General features: G+C 34.8%; 1 protein-coding gene across 1 annotated transcript in view; it reads left to right on the top strand.

Annotated features, from left to right (window-relative positions):
- LOC118269252 (uncharacterized) overlaps positions 1–26307 on the top strand; it is a 74494-nt gene that overhangs the window by 29509 nt on the left and 18678 nt on the right. The window contains exons 2-3 of the mRNA XM_035584264.2: positions 8543–8924; positions 24148–24284. Coding sequence (XP_035440157.1) covers positions 8615–8924; positions 24148–24284 — 447 coding nt within the window. The 5' untranslated portion in view covers positions 8543–8614. The remainder of the gene's footprint in view (positions 1–8542; positions 8925–24147; positions 24285–26307) is intronic.

The raw sequence follows: 26307 nt of genomic DNA on the forward strand, positions 1-26307 counted from the left end.
CTTCCCTACTATCGATACATCACATACTCGAGTTGAGCGTCTTTCCTCGCACAAAGTTGCGGCGGCGCATCTACATAACACATCCTACTCGCATAGCTGCATAGCACATTTCTGGAGGAAAACACCCTAAATCTTAACCAAATGTCAGACCATTCGTATTAAAAATCTACCTAATTGTTGCTGGACATAATTTCGTGATTTTGTAATAAAAATCTTGTATAAATTCATCAATGCTACCAATATTATTAGCAGCAGAAAAGTACATTTTTACAAGCAGCTAAAGTGTAACGTGCTGGTGACCGTTAATGCCACTTATGAGTAGGTCAAATAGCCCACATAATGTAGAGTAATATAATTAGTCACAGAAACGAACACTTCGCTAAGCTCACGTGTGGAAACCACTTAAAAAACTGCAGTAGCGTGGTCATGTTATAAAACACGATTATGGAAACGTATTAATGGGAATTGTTTCACATTGTTTTTATTTTATTACGTTGGGTTATGTTATGAAGTTGTATGCTATGTAATTGGTTGGTTAAATATATATTGATCATTATTGCAATGCGTTATTAGGTTCATAGATTTCAAAACATGTAATTCACTCATGGATAACAATCAGCTATATATAAGTAAATTATATTAGAATTAACAATTAGAAATTATAATAGAAGTATACCAATGCATTCCTTTAAAAAAGATCGGATATTTTGTACTCTTCGGGATTCTTTGTATAAAACAATCTAAACTTCGAATTAAAGGCGATGATCAACTTAGATACCATGTAACTTTTATTGATTAGAAATACATAGAGTTGTTCATCAGACCTATAAATATGACATCAAGCTGTATCGAGCTGTGTTCTGTGATATCTGCATTAAAATGTTATCGATTGTAGTTATATGCAGGTACATATCCTTCTGAATTATGCTGTAGGTTTCAGCATATGGTGTAAATATACGTACGTGCAAAAATCGACATTTGTAAGACAAAACTTGAAAATAGTATTCTAGAAATTTTATATCAGTTTGACGGAAATTTTGGCGAAAGTTTTAATAGGTACTAACGCCGTCACTGTACTCTAAACTACGAGTATACAAATTCGATAATAGATTTTTCACTTTATTACAAACGTGTATAATCTAATATTATTTAACAGACATATTTAGCTTGACAGTCCATCTAATTGGTCAAGTTCTTAATCTCGAGACATAAAACTACACCAGCGCCCCTAGCGGTTTCAAGCGCAATCGCTCTCATTTGTCCAGCTTTGCATCGAGGTGGCATTTAAATAGGGGCTATTATTTTTTCCTCAGCCTTCATTAGTCATGGGTGTCCTTAAGCAGGGGTTTCTTACCAACAGTTTTTTGTCGTTGGATCATTATCAGTCGTTTATTTACTCATTAATTTGTCACTGTCGAGCAAATTGCCTCGTCTAAGGGGCACCAATAATGCGATCAAGAACATTTCAATGTTTTGGTTTTTATTTATTTTGTTGATTTTATATATCTTGAGTTTTCTATTTTGGTAGTTCATCAAAGTTATTTATTATATTCCATTCGTGTATGAAAGGAAAGCCTGTTAGGGGTTTCCCGTGTTGACTTATTAAGCAAATACTACCTGGAAAAATATTTACTGTCTGTCTGTTTCATTTGGAAGGCACGCAATCAACTTTCGTAATCAAAACAATGTTTTACAAAAATCAACCTTATTCCAACCACACAGGGCTCTCATAATCATCGTCATTTCTACACACAAGCCCCTGACAGTGAAACACATGAAAGGGGATTAATTTGTGTGAATTTAATGGCACAAATCATTGCAGAATCAGACATTTCCACAGCAATATTCAGTTATCAAGGGGTTTTAGTGGAGTAAATGCGACGTCATGTCCAAGCGCGCAGTTCAAACGTTATCTACCTATGCACATACTCACCCGACGGGCCATCCAATCGGTTTTACATTTCAACGTATTATCTGCATCGCTTTTATAATAGAATTGCAAATTTAAACCCTTTATAAGCGCTCTGCCGGGGAACACAAATTCGCTTTTACGTTCATTTGCATTGCAACGTCACAGTTGCGGCCTCCGAAATGCCTAGTCCTGCACATTGCAATGTTATTAATGCAAACATTGTTGAAGAGCGTCGCTTACATCTGTGAGAATCAATAATTTTGTGCGGGAAGCTGAGTCTACATGAAGTCAGTGACATATTTCAAAATTATTCACCATATTTTTTATGGTATAAGCGGGTAAACGAGCAGACGGTCACCTGATGGTAAGTAATCGCCGCCGCCCATGGACACCCAAAACATCAAAGGCGTTAAAAGTCCGTTTCTGACCTTTTGGGGGTTAGAAATTTAAAAAGATGGGAAGGGCGGTAATTGGCCCTCCGATAACATCACTCACACAACGAAACACAACGCAAGCATTGTTGTACGTCAGTTTTCTGTCTGGTCGAGCCGGCCCATTCATGCCGAATTATGGCTCTCCCACATTTATCATCATTCTACCTTAGCCCGATTACTTCCTTTTGGAGCCCAGGGTCCTCTTTCCTGCTTTTTTCTCTCCACTTCGCGCGGTCTTTCTCGTCCTTTATGGTGAAACCGTTTCTATTAGGCTGACTTGAGTAGACATAATGGTCTGTAATATCACAAATGATTTAATTTTAGTGTAAAATAATATTAAACTTGAATCTTTATTGTATGTATACGCTGTAACTTGAGCTTAAATACAGTAACTACGTACATAAACCAGGAAGATTTTAGTATAAACCTTCTAAATACAGAATCCCGTTTTATTACGCCTACGTAGTATTGTTTTTATGTCTCATTTATTAAACGCAACCTCTATTATAATTACAGTCGACGTTTAATTAAACGGGTTTAGCTTCGTACATATTTAAAGGTATATTATGTACTTGTATTATCGTTTATCATAGCCTATAATTAGAATTCATATTGAAACCATTTGTATGAAATTCTCACGAAAATGGAGTTGTATTGTGTGACTATATATTGTGTAAATTAGACACAATAGTTCTAGTTAATGAAACCTTGATTATCCTTTTGATTTGAAGTCTAATACGGCTTCAAAATACATTAACAAGTTCAGTTTATTCGTAAAATTAAAGTTGTTAAACTAATTTGAATCATAATACAGTCTTAATTGTCTCATTAAGTAAAACATAATAAAAGTTATGAACGAAAAACCTTTTTTTTTCAATACTTTCGAGATTAAAACCGAGATTTGAATACTTGATTTTGTTAAAGGATTGAAATGAAGAAATTTTGGGAAAATTTACATTTGAACGCCGAAGGGTGCGACGGATTACAGACGCTTATGAAAATTTGTATTCACGTTATGACGTCAGCGAGCATCGAATGGCCAGCCGGTATCGCACTTCGAGATAAATTGTATCATTGAGAATACCTACATAAATAGAAAGAGGACTTTCTTTAGAAAGAGAGGAAGATATTTAAGTGTTCTGCAGTAAAAAGAAAAACCTTGAATAAGAAAATGAACGAGTTGTAAAGAATATTGATCCTTCGTAATATTGAGATAAGGGTTTTTATGCTTTTCTTATCGGCTTTGATGGGGTTGATTAGTACTTTGAAACTTATTTTCTTTTAGAATAAAGAACTTTGAACAATTGTTAATTTGATGTTTATGTAAGCGCTTGTTAGGTACATTTTGTATCAAAAACAAACCTATTTTTGGTACAGTGAGGACACTGTGGTTGGCGCGGTGGCTGGGCAACTGGCTGCCGTGCATCGGGTAGCGGGTTCGATTCCCGCACGGAGCAACTCTTTGTGTGATCCACAAATTGTTGTTTCGGGTCTGGGTGTCATGTACATGTGAACTTGTATGTTTGTAAACGCACCCACGACACAGGAGAAAATCCTAATGTGGCAACGTTTAAAAAAAAAAACCATAGAAAGCTTTATGTCTTTGCCCTTGAATACAGTACACAGTCAAAATAGTTCAGTACTACTTTAGATACCTACATTTATGGATTGCTTATGAAATATAAATAATAGACCAATTTTCCATAAACAACGATATTAATATGAGTAATATGTCTCCTCTTCCTAATGGCGGGCACATTATTTTCCAAAACCGTGCTTGCCGTGTGAACTAATTTATAGGGAAATGCGTACACAGTAGCACATCAAGCTATACTAAGACCAGTTTATCATGAACTCGCTTTATATTACTTTCCCTTACATTCGACGGTCAGTTTATACTGGTTTTGTTTAGCTCGATATGTAATTGTGTGTACATAAATATTAGTTGCGTCAAATTTATTAGAGTGCCGTGCCGTAGCTTAATACTTTACCTTAGAGACTGTTCGTTGAAGGTTCTTATTCGGTGCCTCGTTTCTTAGAACCAGTAGTGCCTGGAACGGTTATAAGGCTCATAGTTTCATAGTCAATGTACAGGGTGGAAACGGAATATTCTCGAGAAACGCTACATTTTTTTTGCAACATCAGTTTTAAGCTGTTGATTACATAAAATAAACATCGAATTTCTTGTATTTTTATAAAATCATTTGTTACCATCACCTGTTAGCAGCGTTTGAAAATTATTATAGATCACACTGTACACTATCTATGCACTAAACTGAATTGGTTTCAAATTGAAAAAAAAATTGTTTAGTCACATGATTTCTTCCGTCATTTCTCTTAGTATTGTTTTCTTAGTATTCTCTTGAACCTTGAGTACTAAAAACTTAGTATAATAAAAATCGTGACAGCAGATTTAATAACTATCTTGATCTATTCTTAAAATTTATAAAATCGTAAGCAAAATTATTAAACTTTGAACTGCATGTCATATTTCCTAACCATTTCCTACAATCTATCACAACAACAATATCAGAATCAACACACAAAACACAACAATTCAATATTCCTGTCCAACGAAGTAGAAACAAAGGACAAATTGTATAATACAAACGTATATGAACTCGGCAAGTGTGAACCAGAATCGACCTTTCGTAAGTAGGGCAATACATAGCCACCCTTTCCGACATGTGCCGAGAACATAAATTACAACGCGCACCTGTAAGTGCTAGATCATGCCTAGATAAAGAAATGTATATAGAGCTGATTTATGATTTTGTTATATGCACTTTGGGATTACGTTTCGGATTTATGAGTTTGTTCGTAGTGGAGTTTGACTTTGAGTTTTATTTTTTAGGTGATTTGGTGTTATCTTGAGTGAAGGTTTGACTGAAAGAGTCTTTTGGGGATATTAAATCTTGATGGTTATGTTGATTGTTTAAAAGTGAAACTAACGAGTACAGACTATTATTGTCATTATCTTCTGTTAGAGGCTTCATCTGCGTTTCAGGATAAGTAGCCTATGCGTTATGACAGACTATAATCTATCTTTGTTTCTTTCTTAACTAAAAATCACGGTTTACTCACGTAAATTAATGGACAAAAGCTCTACTAGTTTCGAGTAACAGAGGGACTCTTCATCATGAGCAGTGTACGCAGACGCGGCGACGTCGCGCAGCCTACTGTAGTAGTCTGCAGTAGTCAAAAAATCCTTCATTCAGATCTGTAATTGTGGGATAAAATAAAATTGGAAATCTTAAACAATCCATGGACTCATATCTATCGATCCGGAATAATATAAAAAAGCAACAATATAAATTTCCACATCAATGATAATACAATACCATAATAAAACAGCATACTGTTCATATGAAAAGGAAAATACATACGAGTCAAACAAAACCATACATTAAGGCGTACAATATATGATTTATAATAGAATGCACTTCAGGATTACGTTCAAAATTTACGGTTGTAAGGTACATTTCATTTAATAGGATTAAACAAAAATGTGTGTTTGTAATCGGATTGGTTCCAAGTGTTTTATTGTGGGATTATGATAATACAAGGGTAGTGCTTATTGTTTGTTTTTGTACGGATAAATGGGATTATCTAATGTCCCATGGACCCTTGCATATTTTAAGGAGGGTTCTGCTTTGTCATGTTATTGATTTCTATTCATTTTTTTTCTATTGGTGCCTATTGGGATTTTATTTTATTGTTGATTGGTTGAGTTATTAAATTGTTTTAACTGACTTCAAAAAAAGGAAGGTTCTCTGTTTGACCTATATGTACGTGTCTATGTATGTTTGTGCGCAATTGGCTCACATATGGTCGAACGATTTTGATGCGGTTTTCAGAAAAGGGTTTGTTACATTTAGGAGCAGATTTTCGTATATTTCGTCAATTTTTTAAACCTAGTTTACTAAAAATTAAAGATTTTATGGCAAGTTTATTATTAATGAGTTACCTATTTGTAACTACTAGTATAAACTCGCGTCTAAATACATAACGAATGTGTAAATACCTACATAATGTTTGGTACCTAACCTTGTGAAATAATGAGCACTTTCTCAGTCACCCTCTCTCCATATATCATTCTCAGAAGTCCAACACACACATACAAGTTATTGACAAGAGCTCATCACAGCACAAGGCCGCCTGTAATATTAGCTGGGTAGACCCAAAATTAATGTGTAACTTATAATCAAATACCGATCAAAATATCACACATAAACCAGATTACTCGCAACTATAAACCGCGTTATAGAGAAGCGTAATAATGTGCGTGAATTGTACCAAAACCTATCATATACCCAGTGACATCAAGGGCCGAATTAACGTAGAAATTATATTCAAGTCACTGAGCTGTGAACCTTAGTACACTTGTATTATAATACACAGTTGTTTGGCAATAAAACTGTGTATTACTAGGCACATTTTGTACGCTCCGTATAGCTTGACAAATATATATACAGGTGGTTAATGTTTTGGATTATCGAGTATCCGAAACGTTGTGAATGTGGAGAAAAAGTTGGGAAAAAGTTTGCAGACAAAATATGTTTTCAAGGACGTCGCGGGAATATTGATATTAGACATTTTGTTAATGTGGGACCTTGGGAGAGACGGTTGAAATGTGTCTGAATATTTATTCAGTAATAAAAGTGATATATATGGTGGAATTCCGTGTATTTTTATTTTAAATGTGTGTTGTATTTTATTCCGCTAAGTTTAGATATGTGGGATTTTTGTATGTTTTAGGTAGTAGGTGAGAAAAGAGTTCAATTTGCTGGGGAAAATTAAAGTCCTTAATTTTTTATTTCGATATAATTATTTAGTGTTGCGTTAATGTAAAAAAAAAATATTGTTAATATTTAATGGGTCACGGAAAAACTTGCAAGATAAAATGGACTCGTCTATAAAATCTTATTAAAAATTAATTAAGAAAATAAAAATTTCCTAGAAGTCATTTTGTTCGTCCAGATTTTCTATGTTATTAGCAGTCGATTAATTACTTTTTAATAACCAAGTATAGAGGCTTATAATTAAGTTCCGGGTAAGTCAATATGGTTCGTGTAAATCAATAATTTCAATTTTAACATTATTAATTAATTTCCGCGTAAAATATTTTTTGTGGTTCTATGATGTTTTAATGATGCGGTAATTTTATTTAATGGTACTTAATTATGCTGTTTCTGTTTGCGACATGTTTATGTTAATTTTTAAATTTTGGTTTAATTTAACAATTAATCAATAAAACAATTTGATCAATAGTACATGACCAATAAAGTAATTTTTGGTATCCAAATAGATTTTTGGCATCAAAGAGACAACCATTCTCCTTAAAACATTTTTTTGAAGCACCTGTCGCCGATTTTCACATACAAAGCAGACATTAAATTAAATTTTAATTGCACTCAAACAATCGCCTTTTCTTCACTACTTTACCTAATGAATAAATCTCGCAACTTTACGTTTATTTATAGAACGAAACAAAAGGACCCCCTGTACACGCTACAACAATAACTTTGAGAAGCGTTGAAATTATGATTACGCAAACGCAAACCGTCTAAGTCTCTACAGGTAACGGGTTACGTAAAAGTTTGCTACTAACCGTCGTATTGATTAGCATAAAATTTTCTTACTATTATTTTAATGAGTTCCCGCAAGCGAAACGTTTACCTTAACGTTTGAAATAACTTGGAACGCTAAATAAGTAGATGCTTTGTTGTAGGTATTTAGGTCAACTGCAAAAAACTGCAGAGGAATATAAATCATGAATGTGGTTGTTTTTAAAGCTATTTTAGAATGTCGTCTACAATTCTACTATTATTCTTGTATCAGATTTAATTGAAAGGTATATTGTAATAACAATCTTATTCTCTGTAGGTATATTTGCTTTGTCATTTTGATACTTTCGTAGGCATTTCGGATATATCCGATATTCTAGACGGCGTTGTTTAATTCGGGAAATTAAAACTAACGTAGTTAGAGTTACCAAACTCAACTGATCAGCTACTGTTAGCTAACAATCATTTCGTTTGTACCAACTACGTCCAATTAGATGAGAACATTGCACCCAAATACATCCCAATATAACCAAAACCTCACTCTATTTACACACTAGATCAACGAGTCAGAAGCACACCAAAACTCTTTCCATTTCCAAAAATATTCAAAGCACATTTTCTTGTTACAGATTCTAACGCAGTGCAGTGAAATCACGAACAAAATGTTGTGACAAACGTGCGGATCGAACGGTGACTTAAAAATGTGTCACCCGAAGAATTCCCTAGATGTGACTAGTAGAACATTTCTGTTCATAATAGTGTTACTGTCTCTAAAACTGTGCAGTCCTCAGGACTTGAACGAGGAGTTTGTTAACGAGGATAGTATAGAGACTTCTGATATTAGTATAGTGCCAGTGAAAAAGGTGAAGTTTGCTAGGAATGTTGGTGAAGTGACGCCGTGTCGTATGAGCGAGCTGCTGTGCGATACTGGCCAGTGTATCTCGCTGGACAAGTATTGTAATGGAGAAGACGACTGCGGTGATAAAAGTGACGAGCCCAAAGCCTGTACACGTAAGTACTTACCTATATAATAATTTTAGTACCTAACTTTAGTATTTCACTTCAAGGTCATAGCTATTCACCAATTTTGTTGTTCAAAATCCAAAGATCCTAGTAATTTGGTAATCTTACTTAAGTAAGAAAGACAAATTGTTTAGACTCCGACTCAACATTTAATTTTGTTTTTATCTTTGTTTGAATTCGACGAGTAGTCAACCTCTCCATAAAATGATACAAAAGTCGACAGTTATGATATTGCTTCCGAACACACCCCTGACGGCACTCGGAGAATATTTTCCGTCTTTTCGAAATTATCAAGTCTTCAAACGTAAAAGACATTGACTTATCAAGTATGTGACTTATAAAAGTAATATTATGTGGAGTGAAAAAGTCGAACTCTTCATAACAAAAAAGCGTGCGAATAAATCTTTTGAAACTCATTTTAGGTCATTCAAACGCATTTTTAATATGTCTCCCCTTCTCGGTTTGCTGACATCTGTCACAAAAGAAAAGGTAGTAAAGGAAGGCTAAGGATTGCGGGCTCTGAAACGAGCGTATTCTGCAATAACGGAACGATGGAGATTCTTTTGTATGAATGTTTGCAATGCAGTGAAAAAATACAAATACATTTCGTTTCATTTAGAAGAAACTCTAGTTGATTTCTAGATGTTTCTTTCAATGATGCTTATACATTTAATTAAGGTGGTTATTTCTCTTGCAAATAGAAGCTCAACCATTTCTCAAATCACATTAAAAATCATTGCCAACTAAAACTTAATTTTACATTTAACAATTTTCTGCCTTTTTGTTTGTAATAAAGACGTAACTATAGAAAAGTAATGAATTAAGACTGTTAAAGTCAACATTCCAATAAATATTTCATGCCTAAGATCTAAAGAATAAGAAAATTTATCTACGATATGAAACGCCTTTGTGATCTTTCAAATCGCTCATTTCCTAGCTTCGAATGCTTCGTCGCATGGCAGTGGAGTGGCTGTGTCAGCGATGGACAGACTTGGCTCCCTTTTGCCTTTTATGTAATATTCATCCCGGCGAGTTATGCGGGGACTCCGCCAAAACATATTATACAACATGTTTATGGATTTACGTAATCGTTCAGTTCGGCAGTTCAGTAGTTCGGTTAGTGCGTATCGCTTCTGCATTATTTTGTTACTGTTATTTTGAACTTTATGGCGAAGTACGTGGAGTCTTGTTTATGTGACAACCGTTATGGAGTGGATATTCAATGTTTATGTTGTCGTTTAACTAAATAGTTTTTGAGTGGGTATAGACGAAACGGTTCGGTATTATTTTATGCTTCGATTTGTCTAAGATACCTATAGTTTTCTTATCTAACTGCCTCGCTGGTTGAGTGGTTGCAAGTGTAATTGCCGCACAAGTATTAGGTACTGGGCTTATTTCGGCTTGTCGAAAATGTCTTAGTAGTAGCGAAGTAGGAATTGTGCCTAGTATATAGGCAATAGGTTCGTTGCATTACGTGCGTGGCGTTGCTTTACCTAGTTTCCTTGAAGTCTGAGAATTATGCAGTTTTAATCTAAAAGGAATGAAGTATTGATGAATTTTCAGTTCCACAACAACGACTAATAATAATAGTAATCTTGGAAATTCGGTGTATTTACGGAAATAAAATCGTTCCCTACTGCGAAAAACTAATAAAACTGACGAAGTGCAATACACTTTTACTGACACAACAACACACCAAACGCAATATCTATCATAGTAAACACAATCGAAATACTACTTTACGGGTTTCATATAATATTTACGTCAAGTTGAGGGAACGGGTCACAGTCCGTAATACCGCTTTCCCTTTTATTTCTCTAACCTATAATATGAAGCGTCAGCGGTCACGAGTTATGACGCACCTGACCCTTTTTGAAGGACATCACTAATAGGTCGCCACACGTCCTTGTAGTGTGAGTACCTTGACATCTCTATATAATGTATTTTGCAAAAAATATTATATTGTAGCGTGTAATAGTAATGATAGTATGAATATTATAATACTGTATACTTTTGTGTAGTACCTACTTACTTTAGTAAAAGGTATTGTAATCTTAGGTCTTGAACATAAGAACGAAAGTATAATATTTGCGAACTTTATTTGACTATACGCATCATTGTACTCTTATAATTATTAGGGTTCATTAACATTGTTTTCTATCCAAGTTCTGCAAATGTTTTTTTTTAAGAAATTGATAAAAAAAAGCTGTATGCATCGCTTCAGAGAAAAGAAAATAAAGAAGGATCTAAACTAGACAAGTTGTGACTGTCTACAATATTTGAGCTTCTAAACTAAAGTGAGTATTTAGTAGCTCATAGAAGACATCGTTGCCATATCGAGTTTTCTAACATATTTTCCAAAACTTTTCTGTATTCAAACTCCAAAATTAGTATTATCGACACGTCCTAAGTATAAGTAAGTAACTGAAAAAGTTAAATTTTACAGGAGAGCGAATTTAAGATTGCAAAAATTATAAATTGTCATATCTTTGTCATTTTAAGGATTTATGGTTTGAAATTTTGTTTGTAAAGGTTTATGGTTTTGTTTTATAACACATAGATAATTTTACTCCGGTCTTAGAATGTATCAAAATACTCTAACTGCCAAACACTTTTTCAATGGAATATTTATCGAATATTTTACGCGATATCCATGGAATAAGTAGTTAAGTGCCTAGATACATTTTACAATTAAAATTGAATCCAGTGTATAAATGTGTAACTACGTAGATACACACTTATGCACCGGGAATGGCTAAAATTCCATAATAATTATTATCATTAGGACTTACCTTGTCTAGGTGACGAATAAATCTTATTTGGTGGTGACATGAGATTCTGTCGCCTTTTAATTGCATTTTGCTTTAACGATACTAAGAATTTATAGCGTTCACTATATTAATAAAATATAACGCACCGCTCGCGCGTGCCGCTCGCTGTTACCGCGAAGAACTGAGCGATTGGCACATGCCCGCATCCCCGCGTCTCGATCCCCCCGCGTACTACTATTTAACTGGAACTTCCATATTTGTACGTTGTATTTATTTTAGCTAATTCAGATAAATACTTATGCGTCTGAAAAAAAACCATGTTCGGCTGTTACAATTTTTTTGATATTTTTTTATTGGATAGATACAGGTACGTTGAAGCTAAAAATGCAATAAAAACCATTTCGTGTACTGGAAGATACATACTTATACTTAGCGGGTGTCGTTATGTGCATAGAAAAAAAAAACTGGAAAGACAACTATTACCTGAAATGTTCAGGAGTTCCAAAATGTTAGCAATGAACGTTCAAAGATGAACTGCGCCAAAAATAGCTTACACTAAACTCGGTTGGACCGTGCGACTGCGAGTCGGCCACAAGTCTCTCTGTATTACCACTGATCCTGAACACAAATAAATTCTCTAGCACGGCAAACCTTAATCTGCTTCGCACAGTTTCACCAAAATGGTTCTCATTCCGCGCTCGTAAAATACGTTTTTGTTCAAAGAATGTCTGCAACGATAATTGTCTTACACAAAAGAAGTGAAGATGTACTCACAAAGGGAATTGAAAGAAGTAGATTACAATGAGTTTGCTCAGTTCTTTCTCTCTAGGGAGGCGCTGCATCAGTCTGATGCAGACCGCAGAACGAAGTTAGGAATTACATTTTTATTGAGCAAACGGTATAGGAATTTCACAGAAACAATAGAGTTGCGATTTCTGTGCGGTGAATTCCAAATATTACGAGAATGTTTGGAATACTGCAGTCGTTTTGCTCGTGATATCTACACGTAGATATCCCTGTCTTAAAGAAAACTGTACGACGTTTAACTAATTTTACTTAACAAAATTTACATTGTAATATAAATACTAGGCTTGCCAAAGTAATCGATATACCGATACCCGATATCGATAAAATATTTCTACACGCTAGTCAACACCCACGCAAAGTTTAACTATGCCTAATCAGTGTTCAAACTGTTCTACATAAACATATACTTTGTGACTATGATTTACGAAAAAAAAAAAAAACATTAACACTAAACAAAACCATACAATAGGGAGTACAATGATTGTTCCTATGAATATTCTAGCAGGTTAAACACACACGGTACTATCTCGATCCGAGCTCCGTGACTAATGACACTCCATTTTGTAAACACCGCTACGGTAAACTTAACACCTTATTAAACGCAGGTTTTTTTGTTAATTGTGGCTATATTTTGGCTTAATGACCACCTACGTGGGCACGATAAAAGGGAAAGCTCGTTTTCAGCCGGTCGCTATAATTAAAGAAGGTTTATTGTACGCCTCAGACTTTGAGTGGTTGCTATTGAAATTTACACGATGCTTGCATAACATATATCTTCTTTAAAGATCTTTCTTTTAGCATTTTCTAATATAAATAGGAATTAAAACTGATATTCCGTGAATTTCCATTACAAGAACAACTGGTATGAAAGTATGTACTATGTATTATAATCCTACTAAGCACTTTTATATAACCTATACAAGACCTATAGTTCGTACTAGAAAAGGAAAAGAATGAAACCGCATATAGCATTTTAGTACAAGAATTTGGTCTTGACCAAGATTCCAGAATCTTGAATTTTATCTTGATTTTACATCGCGAACTATGACCGGTATCTAGCGTTATTCCCAAAATATTTTACCTTAGTGTGTCAGCATTCTAAAGTTTCCGAGCAGTTTATTGCAATCCACTGCACTCTTACTAGGTGCTCGGTAAGAATGTCCCTAATAGTCGCATTAGCTGCGACTGGAAACTAAAGTGAAGATTTTTGAGATAAGTTTGGGAAAACCAATTGTTACGTAACTGAATGTTACCTACTTTACAAAAGAATGGAGTTTAATATTCTTTATTTAACGAAATACATTTTTGTTGTGACTGTGACAACTTATCCCAATAAGCATTCAAACCCTACCCCTAAAAGACTGGCAACGCACTTGTCACGCCTCTGGTGTTTCGGGTGTCCATGGGCAGCGGCGATTGATTACCATCAGGTTATCCATCTGCTCGTTTACCAGCTTATACTATAAAAAACACTTAATATATGAAATGTAGTATCTCATCTTTTCGCTAAAATTGTGTATAAATTAAACAAATGTATGTATTCCATTTCATACAAAATACCATAAATAATAATTTATTCACCGAACATCAAAAAACAGAATTTTCTCCAGCCAAAAACCACCAAAATATTTAAAATCCACTCTCTCAAAGTAAAAAAAAAAAAACATATCGTTATTTTTATTCACGAAATAAATATGTAAACAGGCCACACTACGGAGTTTTTAAAGCAAAATCAATTCGCTTTTTAAACGAAAAACCAAGGGTGCAAAATATATTTACATAAACCGAAATTAGGTCAGGTGCAACAAAAACCGAAAGCCGCGATTTAAAAAAGTATATTTTATAAAATACGCCACATTGAGCCAAGGAGGATGATACCGGTAAAATACGTCTGCCGAAAGCTTAAATTATAATTATTCTTATTAATGTTTTCATCAAAACGAGGAAAAATAAGGAAATATAGAGAGCTGCTCGTTCTTTAAAATAATTATTTAGATTTGGACTTTTTATATGGAGCGGATCACTTTAATATTTTTCATTTTAAGTGATGGCATTTACCTTAATAGATGCTTCAAGGTCATTCTAAGTGCTTTTGAAAGTATCGTTTAAGCATGACGTTAAAACACTATTGATCCGATCATGGCTGACAACACCTACCTGCAAACTGTGATAAAAAAAAGAAAAAAAAGACTCTAGTTCTAAATCCGAAATCTCTCAAATTGCCAATCCTTGCTTCGAACATTTCACCGATTGCATTGAGATAGGTGGCCGGTAAACGGGGACAAATTGTGAAAACATCCGATCACATCGGATACTACTCAAGAATCCGGATCAGTGACGCAAGTCGAGACTTGGACCAGAAAACTAAACATTTCTGTGAAAATACTAGGCGACCGTGTAAAATGGCGTTCGTGTGAGTGTAAAAGTACCTATGCCATAGTAGTGTGTTCCTGTACACATCAAGGTATACAAAACCAGTATAAGCTGACCGTCGTATGTGTGAAAAGTTCATACAATACAAGACCATGATAAACTGGTTTTGTATAGCTCAATTTGAAGCTTTGTGTACTATATGTGTGCTACCATGTGAGTGTTGTGTGTGCCACTTTTCTAACAGCTTCCAAGAAACTGTTTGAAGTTTTATTTTATTTATAAATATTTACGTTGAGTTAGCTTTGTTCCTTTAAATGTAATAATATCCTGGCTTTTATTTTCTGACATAAGACATAAGACCTATCTGACATAAGTGAACCTTTTAGTTTAATGTATTTTACTAGTTATGTGTTTAGTCTGGTTGTGAGAGAAATTGAAAATATTCCACAACCAAATAGGAAACTTTGAGACTATCGTGTCATTCAATAAATAACAAAGGCCCTACTTATAAGTTGCTATTTTTAAAGAGATATGGTTATATAATATATTTAAACCGAAGAAATTTTATAGTACTTACAACAAAAATCATTAAAATCAAACGAATTCAATTCGATTTTTGATTTGCATACATACATAGCCTCACGCCTGTCTCCCATGGAGGTAGGCAAAGACAATGGAACGCCAATTGCTACGAATCTTACATACTTCATCATGCCGAATCTTGTTTTGCATATTAAAAGAAATCCATGATTATGAAATAAACGACACTAACGGTAACAAATAATTTATTTTAACCTAACCGCAAGAGGTAAATGAACTTAAAATAACACAAAAATAGCTTTGAATAATTATTTAACATCGGGAAACAATTAAATTATCATTGGAAACATCGTCACACCGGTACGGTGGTGAAAGAATAATTAACTACACCGCAAATGTAAACGTGACACAGATACGTGTTTGCACATAAATTACACCAACATCTGCACACGTTTGGTAGCTCAAATTGAAGTCCTCTCACAGTAACTAATTTTAGCTATATTCATCGAGAGACTATAAGTGGCCACTGCTGACCAAAGGCCTCTTCTCGCATTGAGAAGGTTTGAGCATTAATCGCCACGCTTGCTCAATGAGGGTCGGCGATTTCAAACTTAGAATTAGAAATTATAAGACTGGGCTTTTTTCGGTGTTTGTCACTGGTATTTAAATAATCTAAGAAATTATGTATAACTCTTGCTGTTGTTAAGATTCGAACCCGCGAAATCACGACTGACCACATATTAATAATTTAGCTATACAAATGATATTTAAATGTTATTTTTTACTTTTCATGGTTTGTTGTTAAATGTGTTATATGAATAATCTGTAGCTATAATAGAACTACGTACGATTAAAACGAAATCCTTCAAATATACCTATAAATGCTACGCCGTGTAGCTGTCGTAGTAGATGCGTAGCCATACCGTAGCAACGCGTAGCGTCTTTTTTAAAGTTTTAAGATTTTATGGTAGGTACTATATAAAGATAACGTCCCAATATAAAATCAATTAATATATAGGTATTTAAATGATAAAAAGAGACTTTTGCTATAAACCGAATTTTCGCAAAACCTAAAATATTCCCGTAATGAATTAACATGCATTGAAATGTCTACATTCAACACATTACTAGTACTAGACAAGTTTCCACATACTTAGCTAATTAATGTAAAACGTGCGCTCATTCAGAGCTGTAGACTTACTTGAACCAACTTTGGTATTTATCTCTACTGAAGTGCAGTAACAGAAAATTCTCTTTGAAATATCCGTGTAGAGATAGACTATGTAATGAATAGATTTCACTAATTATTTGCTTCTGACATAATATGTATAAAATCATATATTAATATAGTATTGCTTAGGATTTCAGATTTTCTCTCCAGATCTTTTACTGATTCTTTGTTCAACCGGAAGAAAGTGTTCATAAAATCACCTTCTTTATAATTCCGCATTGAGCAAGCGTGATGATAAATACTCAAACCTTCTCCGTGCGAGAAGAGGTTTTTCGTTAGCAATGGCCACTTATAGTTTGATAATGATGATGATATTTGATTTCTCAATAATTACTCTATATAGAACTATACATTAAACCTAGTAATATCCCATACTAGGTCAAACGACCAGCTTTAGGTAAATAGGTCTAAAATACCCGAACTGTTGCTACTGATAACATTAATTAACCCACTGAATTTGGGTTCATTTACTATGCATAGTGATTATGCCATTTGCACTGTTCATTTTGATAATCAACCTGAATTATACCAATGAACTAGAATGGTATTATTTTTATTAGCTACTGTGCTGTGGTTGCACTTCTTATAATGTTATTGACTCCCTTAAGACGCTTTTTAGTTATTGCAATTGTGTAGATGTTAATGTCTGCAATATAAAATTTTGTATTTTTTTTTATGGATTTTGTTCCTAGAAAAAGGTAAACTCTAATTATTTTAATAAAACTTTTATAAAGTAAATAGTAGCAGTAGGCTGCGCGACATCACCGCTACTGCGCGCGCTGCTCATAAAGAAGAGAAGAAATGTGATTTTTAGTTAATTTTGCATGTTTCACGATAGTTATTATAAAAGTAAATAACATTTTTGATTTTTAATTTTTATGTAAATCTATGAGACAAGCGTATAAACATCAAAATCATCAAAAAATCGAAATCGTTATTTCTTTGTCAACCAAGAAATCGACTTAATACATTGCAACTACATATTTACTGTAAAAAAATGCATTACTTCATTGTTCTACCCTTAAATCCTCCTTCAAAATTACCCATAGATATACTACGAGTATTTCATTATATCTTCGGGTTAATACCAGTACACAGGCGAAATATTAATTATCCTCTATGCAAACGTTCGCGTTACACGTGGGCTCAAACTCGCACACATCAAGGTATACAAACCAGTATAAACTGACCGATGAAAGCGTGGGAAGATCATCCAAAGCGGGACCAGGATAAACTGGTTCTGTATAACTTGTTGTGTAGTCGTGTGTACATACATAATTAGTGCCGGACCCAGGTTTCATGCAAGTCTATACAACATTCTGTTTGCCTGCATTGTTGTGTCAATCTTTGTTTAGTTTTAGCGGAATAGGATAGTTGCTAATGATTAATTTTGTTGATTATATCGTGTGCTTCAGGTAGGATGATTAAGGTATCCTTTATTGTGTATTTATGATCGCTATAATTACACAAAAACCTATTGAACCTAAAGCATTGACAATCTGGTCCTTTAAAATCATTCAGAAACAAAGCCTTTGAATTAGTGTGATCACCAGAGATGTGCTATGTTAATTTGCTGTGGATGCGTTTAGCTTCCACTAATTATAATATTCATTGGTATAAAGAGCTTGACACTTGTGGAAACAGACTTAGACTTAGATACGTGTGTTATGGATGGTTTCCCTACTGTTGACACATCTCTTACTCAAGCTGCTGTAACGTTTTAACTGCTGAATAACATGATAACAAAACACTGAGGTTAAACAAAATAGCTAAAAACCTATTTGTTGTCACCCAGTACTAATCTTTAAAGACCTAGGAGCAGAAAGCTAAAGAAAATCAAATATAAAAGACACACATCTAGTAAGCCTTTATCATAATAAATATTTACTCTACATGCTCCTGTTACATGAACAGGTTTGCACATAATTAGTGCCGTACATACGGATTTACTCGCGCGCTTATTTCACAGCACTAGACGGTAATACTCGTACTGAAGCATGATTGTGAATAACGTCGAAACTCACGACTGCATCATTAAACAGTAAATATCTTTGGGCTTTGTGTATTGTATATTACTGTTATTATTACGTAAATAAGGCATTTATTGTTGCATGTATTTGAACAAGACCTATGTTATTATAGTAGGTAATGAGCCTTGGAGTTGATGGATTGATAAACAGTATGTAATGTCTGATGAGTGTTTTATTTCTATTTTGCTAATACAAGGTTGTTCTTCACCAACATTTTTAGTATGAAGCTATTTCATTAATCTACGTGTAGACATATTTTTTGATAATTCACAAATAGTTTTTTCTTCAGAGTCGTTATTTTTTATTCGTCTATCTTTTTTATAGATGTACTTGATACGATGCTATTGATCAGTAAAGCAATCGTATCTCTAAAAGTTACGACATAAAATGGTTCTCGCTCTTTAGTGATCCATACTAAGTACCAACAACAAAAATCGTTTTCCAAAGCTTTCGATTTCTTTGATAGCATCTAAAAAGAAGTCTCACTTAGTAGGCAAACATTTACTTCGCATTCCCTTCTATACCTACTATCATTCGGCAATCGCAAGCGCTTGCTGGCGTGTCTATTCGCAAACCGTCTCCGACTAACTTTTGGAAGAACAATTTCGTTCCCATTCTGCGAAAACTTTAGCGACTACTAACTGCGTTCTCACTAAAATGTCTCAATTATGTTCGCTAAGCAAACACTTCCTTTCATGTCATTCGCTCCTGGTACATTTATAGAAGATACTAGTTATTTTAAGATTTTATTATGGTGCGAATGAATGATAAATATTAAAATATTCATCAAACATTTATACGGTTTGATTATTGCTTGTTGTTTACACGTTATATTCTTTTCAACAAAACATTTATACAAAAATAACTACCTATATTGACAATAACAAAATCTTAATCGATCACGCACCTAATGTCATGACTCGTGACTTTTATCCGATAACCTTTCCACTGTCTCTGATTGGTTCTATTTTTAGACTTCCTCCAATAAATTAATGACATTTCCTCCCACGAAAATACCTATATATTGTCAAGATTTCTAAAGGGCAAACTATAGGGAATCACGCATGGCTTATCAGCTAAAAACAGAACAGCTCACAAAAATAATTAATACTAACTAACATTGAGAACGAGTCTCCAATAAATTGATGACTAAAATAAACCGAGTTTATCTCCCATTAATCCCTGGTTATTACCACATCCTTAAATAACTGAGCTGAGTTGACTCCGTAATTCAAATAGCTTACATAATCTTCCTCTTACTCAAATTTTGCTCTATAATTCAATTTAATTTATATCGCGGACTGGCTATAACTTATTCCTTTTTTTATTAACTGTGATTTATATTTTTTAAAGCGCTGTGTAATTTGAGAGTTAATAAGTTACTGTGTAAACTTGGATTAGCACGTGGTTTTTCTTTGGTTTGGTTCAGTTAAGGCATATGTTTATCGATTGATTAGATCTGTCAATTGTGTTTTATCAAACCTTATCTGACTTATTGGTATAAGTCACTTGTGGACTTAGGATGGTTCCTAAGTCCACATTCATTCTTCATAATCACCTGTACTTATGACTTGTTGCGTCCAAAATCTGTGGACTCCGATGACTGAAACATTGAATAGTCCTTTACCGCGTAATGAATGTGCCTCTAAGACATGAATAAATAATTTAGGCAAAGTAGAAATTAAACTTAAAACCATTATGTAGCTAGTAGCCCTACTAAACTAACTTTAAGTTCGGTTCGCCTTTCACTTAAAACTTACATAACAATCAAAAGTTTTTAATCTAAGTTATTTTTTTTTTTTTTTTTTACATTTAATGGGTCGACGTTTGACCGCTATCTCACCTGATGGTAAGTGATGATGCGGCCTACGGTGGAGCACGTCTGCCCATTAGCAACCTATTCACTCGGGCCTTGAAGACACCCAGGTTATACCCATCAGGAAACACAGACTCCGGCAAGGAGTTCCACTCCCTAGCAGTTCGCACAAGGAAGCTTGAAGCGAAGCGCTTCGTGCGAGTTGGTGGGGTATCTACCATGAAGCGGTGACGCCTCGCCGATTGTCTTGTGGTTCGATGATGAAAAGGACTAGGGGGAATCAAGTTGTGCAATTCCCCCGTTATATTCCAAGGACAGAGAGTAACAAATTGGATGCTATCATTTTACGTAATTAAGTGGCGAAGTTGTTTTCATATTTCGCGTTTGCCCAACCGAAAACAAAAGCGAGACATTAATGTGAACAATGATTCTGGGTTGAAGTGTACACTTGTCTTATGTTCTGTAACGCGATGTCAGTGTAGACAAAAGGCGAGGTTTTTTTCCGAAAAAAAGATCGTAAAATATGGCCACCACCGCCTATTGTATGAAACTCTTTATTCACGACCTTTTTCCTTCTCATTTCCCTATTTTTATTGTGAAAGGATTAACAATAGTACAGGTACGGCGGCGGTGTATTTTATAATGACTTGCATAAATTAGGACATACGTATTTCTGTTGTTTGGAATGAAGTGACCGTGAATTGTGTTACGTAATGAAATAATATCTGCTCTTTATTTAGGCATAAGGTCTGGATGAAAGTATATTAACGCTGTGACATTTAGAACCACATTTCTGTATGAACTAATATATTTACAACCTCATATACTAGGCATAAATTGAATTGTGACAAATTCAGATACAAAAAACGTTTATTCTAATTGGAAAAATGTGTATTTACATAATAAGCATTCGTGAGGACACTCCTATAAAGTATAAAGCTCAAGGTTTCTGAATAATATAATAATTCTGTGTCATTTTATATGATTTGAGCTAGACTATTAACAAACTACTATACTAATAGTGTGGGAGAGCCATGCTTCGGCACGAATGGGCCGGCTCGACGGTACGGCCTCACAGAAAACCGACGTGAAACAACGCTTGCGTTGTGTTTCGTTGTGTGATTTGCCCAATTCCCCCATTCCCAATCTTCCCCATCCCCGATTCCCGAACATAAATTCCTAACTCCCAAAAGGCCGGCACCGCACTTGTAACGCCTTTGGTGTTTAGTGTCCATGGGCGGCGGCGATTGCTTACTGAATTATCACTGGTTTTTTAAATCGTAACCTGGTGAACGAGCTGACAAATTTGCTGATGGTAAGCAATTGCCGCCACCTACGGACATTCGAAACCCCAGAGGCGTTACAAGTGCGTTGCCGGCCTTTTGCAGGTTAGGAATTTGAATATAGTAGGTTGGGGATTCGGGGATTGGAGAGATTTGGGTAATTGGGTCTCCGATTACTTCACTCATGATGAAACATAACGCTAGTGTAGTTTCAATTTAGTTTTCTATGGTATTACTCCGAGTGAGCCGGCTCATCCATGCCGAAGTATGTCACTCCTATACCTACTTGTGGAAGAGTCTTATACTTAGTTCTAGGCTTACCTAGTTAGTAATAAAGCCAGCAAGCAATAACAAATCGTGCTGCTAATCCAATCCAATAACCTGTTAAATATTGACTTGCATAATTGTAATACATGTCATGTATGTTTCGGCAATTCCATTGTATGCACTATGACACGAACAAACATCAATTATATCTGCGAAATAGACATAGCACTGCGATTAATATGTTGAGTGAGTCAAACAGTTACCTGTAGTATGTGTGGCAATAGCTCAAAGCATATTATTAGTATGTCGAGTATTTTAGAGGTAAATGAGAAAATAGCTCTGTTTGTTCCCGGCTAATCAGTTACATTGCAGCCTAAATGAAAATGTCTAGAATTAGGCACCTTCAGAGTTAAAAGAAAATCGCATTACTTTGTATGGACATGTAATGAGATTAGAAAGTGGCAGATTTTTTATTTTGCTTTGTTAGAAATTTCGCGGCAGGCCCAAAAGAAGATGGTGGGACGAACTCGACATCTATGACAAGGATTGACCGCAAAAAGCTTTAAACAGAGAGGAGTGGAAGGAGGGCAGGGAGGCCTTTGCCCTGCTGTGGGACGATCATGGCTGAAATCTAAATCTAAGAAATGTCTGTTGAGTTACCCGAGTTTTCAATTAACATTTTGCTTGAATAACACAACTAGCAGTAATAAAGTGCTTTTATATCATTTCGTGAATTATTTTCAGTCATAAATACCTTGATTGAGATTTAACACCTTATTCAGTGCGTCAGTAAAGTAATAATAAAATTGGATACAATTTCGGCGCCAATATTTTCAATTTCAATGGCGTCCTCTTTTAATTTGACATGGATTCGAGTTAATCAAACCTTTTGACGGTGACCTAATAATCCAATTTTAAGAGGAATATTTCTTGCTAGCGTTAGTTTTGTATAGATTTAAATGAACCTTTTGGAAATAATAGGTAACTGTACGGCCACGGCACGACTGCGATACAGTGTATTTGGCTTTGGAAAAGCCAACGGCGGGCTGCAAGTGCGCGGGTCACCTGCTTACAGCCTTTTTGTATTGAAGTTATGAAATATGTCATACGACATAAGATTTTGTCCTAAAATTTAAATGACAAGTTAATAGCTGGGTTGGGGAAGTGTGTGATGATAACCTTTAGGCCTCATTTATGGAGGTGTATCATTTCTGTTACTTAGCAGAAGTACCTAAATCGCAAAACAGTCAATAATACTATGCTTGACCTGCGAATCAATCTGTTTGATAGATACATTGTAGTAACATTAATTACAAACAGTATTAAGACCACTCGACTCATGAAGTAGTCTCTACAAATTTAATATTTTCATCGTAACAGTTAGCCATCTTAATCCCATTGTAAACATAAATAAACTTAATACTGTTCAGTGTAGTTCTACGTGTACCTGTTTTGATCATAATTTGGAACAGTGTGCATAAAGTCTACGTTATTTAACTTCACGGTGTGCTAAACAATTATTATGTCTTGGAAGAAACTGCTTTTGTTTGTCTCGTGCCAAGAATAAAACAGCTTAAGCATGATTTTTATTGTTAAGTATTATAGTTTTTGACTCGTACATTTTTGGTTATGTTAAACATGTGTCTACGTTTTATGTATTAAAAAATAATTATATTGGTCTTATGAGACGGATTTGATAATAATGTAAGAGTGGCAAAAAATTTCGAATACGTATCATAATAAAATTTTACATGTTAAGAATTTAAAGGTTGCGAATATGGAATTAGAAAGATTGGAAAGTAGGGTAATTGGGTCTCCGGTAACCCCATTCACAGAATGAAACACAACGCGACGTTGTTTCACACTGGTTTTCTGTGTGGTATCAATCCGTTCGAGCCGGCCCATATGTGCCGAAGCATGACTCTCCCACACTTACAACATTTTACATGCATAACTTCTGAAAGACTGCACCTAATCGGATAGCTCTTGTTGAACTAAGATTGTTTCAGAAAAACTGAAAAAATAGAACAGCACTCTAGTAAAATCAAAGCTTACCAATAAATAAACATTAAATATTTCTATTTTTGTTACAGCATGCAACAGGACGTACATGGGAGACGTGGGACGCACATACGAATTAGAGGTCCGGAGGCCTCGAGAGGATCACCTCCCTTTCGTCTGCCACCTCAACTTCACCGCTATGGGCGGGAACTATGGCGACATTATACAGGTATTTAGAAATAGCTACGTGATCGGAATCCTAAGTAGGACCCGTGTCAAACGAATCGTTCCGAACTAGTATGTGATTGTAATCTGAAATAGGAAGATTGTATTTTAGCGGACGAGTAGGGTTGAATTTTGATCGGATGAAAATCTTATTGACGTAAGTGTTCGAGTTATTGAGACCGGTTACATTCGTTGAATTGGTTATTAAGTAGGTTGTTTAAGATTCAATCGGGATTTTGGGTTACATTATTTGATTGTTTTCTTTGATTCGTTTATTTTTATTTTTTGTCTATTTGTTTGATTATTCTGGAGCGGAGATAACATCGTACATGACATAATAATACACAAAGAGCATATTACAGACCTTTGCTAATACTCTGTGTGCCTTCTTTTTTCCGATTACATTATTTACGCAGATATTTTTTCGATAATGTATAGCCATAAAGGCCGTTTGACTAAATTCTCTCTTGTTTGTGGTATAAGCCGATAAATGAGCAGACGGATCACCTGATGGTAAGCAATCGCCGCCGTCCATGTATACCCGAAACAACAGAGGCGTCACAATGGCGTTGCCGGCATTTTGGGAGTTAGGAATTTAAGGGTTAGTGAGAAATCGGGGATTAGGAAGATTGGGAATGTAATGGGCCTCCTGTTATCTCTATCACACAACGATATACAACGCAAGCGTTGTTTCACGTCGGTTTTCTGTAATTTCTAAGCCGTCAGTCATTGTCATCTATCTCTATACCACAACTCATTTAAGCGGCCAAGCGTAATAAACCAACAATCCTACCTTTATATTAAAACAATACAACCAGTATAAACATTAGACCTCACTAAATACTCAATTTCGAGAAAACCATTTATATAAGAGCAAAAGATTACAAATAATCCTAAAAGGCAGTCGACATTACTTCGAAACCGCGTTTAACATGATTAAAATGGCTTTCATATTAACAGAATTGTATTCGGAATTCTTGGAAATTCATTTCAGACTTATAACTAAGCATTAGACTCCCCGACCGCATTCTTATATAAATGAAGTACCAATGTTCGGATTATTTGGTGGTTGAGGGTGCTTTTCCACTAGAGATGTGCTATGCTACGTTGCTGTGGATGCGTTTGGCTTTTACCAATCATATTTACTGGTATACATAGCTTAGTCCTGGTAGAAATGGACTCAGCTAAGCTATTTTTTATGGAAAGATTCGTGTTACGGATGCATGCTATGGATGTCCTCGCTAATATTGATACATCGTATCTTCCTCACAGCTGACTGTTTCTACTGATAATAAGCTTACATAGCTTATTATCAGTAGAAACAGTAAGCTTTATTTATTGTTTAGCTTAGCTATTAAATTTTCGTAACATAGCTACATAACACATTTTTGATAGTAGAGCTCCCTAAAACTGGCTACTTTGGCATTAGTTCTATCAGATTTTTGTGCGAAATGAAAATTGACTTTAAAGTCTGGTTTTAAAGTTCCAAATTCAGTGACAGTATTTCGTAGGGCTGATCTTGTACCGAAATACTTTCTTTTCAATAAAATTTTAATGATGTCTTGTCTATTTTGTCACTTTTGTGAGTAGAGTTTAACCTTACAATACATTACCGGTTCGAAAGTATTTAGTTAAAAAGTGGTTGTTATTAGTAGTAGTTTTTTTATGGTATACGCCGATAAACGTGCAGACAGATCACCTAATGGTAAGCAATCGTTACCACCCATATAGTTTGTGCTATACTATTGTTTACCTATATCGGAAAAAAAATTTTTGGAATGCATTTTTATGGAAACTTATTATAATTTTTGTTTTTATTCGTAATAGTTTACGAATATCCAAAATGTAATAAATATATTATAAATCAAACATAATTTTACAAACAGAACACAATATTTAAGTTATACCTCCCTGCCGCCTACAGGTCGTTTGCACAATAAACGGCTCATAATTTCCCTACATATTGTATGCTAAGAAGTAAAACACAAATTGTGCTAACGTTTCTGTAATAAGATACTCCATTCCAT

The sequence above is a fragment of the Spodoptera frugiperda genome, chromosome 2 (assembly GCF_023101765.2).
Source record: "Spodoptera frugiperda isolate SF20-4 chromosome 2, AGI-APGP_CSIRO_Sfru_2.0, whole genome shotgun sequence".
NCBI lineage: Eukaryota > Metazoa > Arthropoda > Insecta > Lepidoptera > Noctuidae > Spodoptera > Spodoptera frugiperda.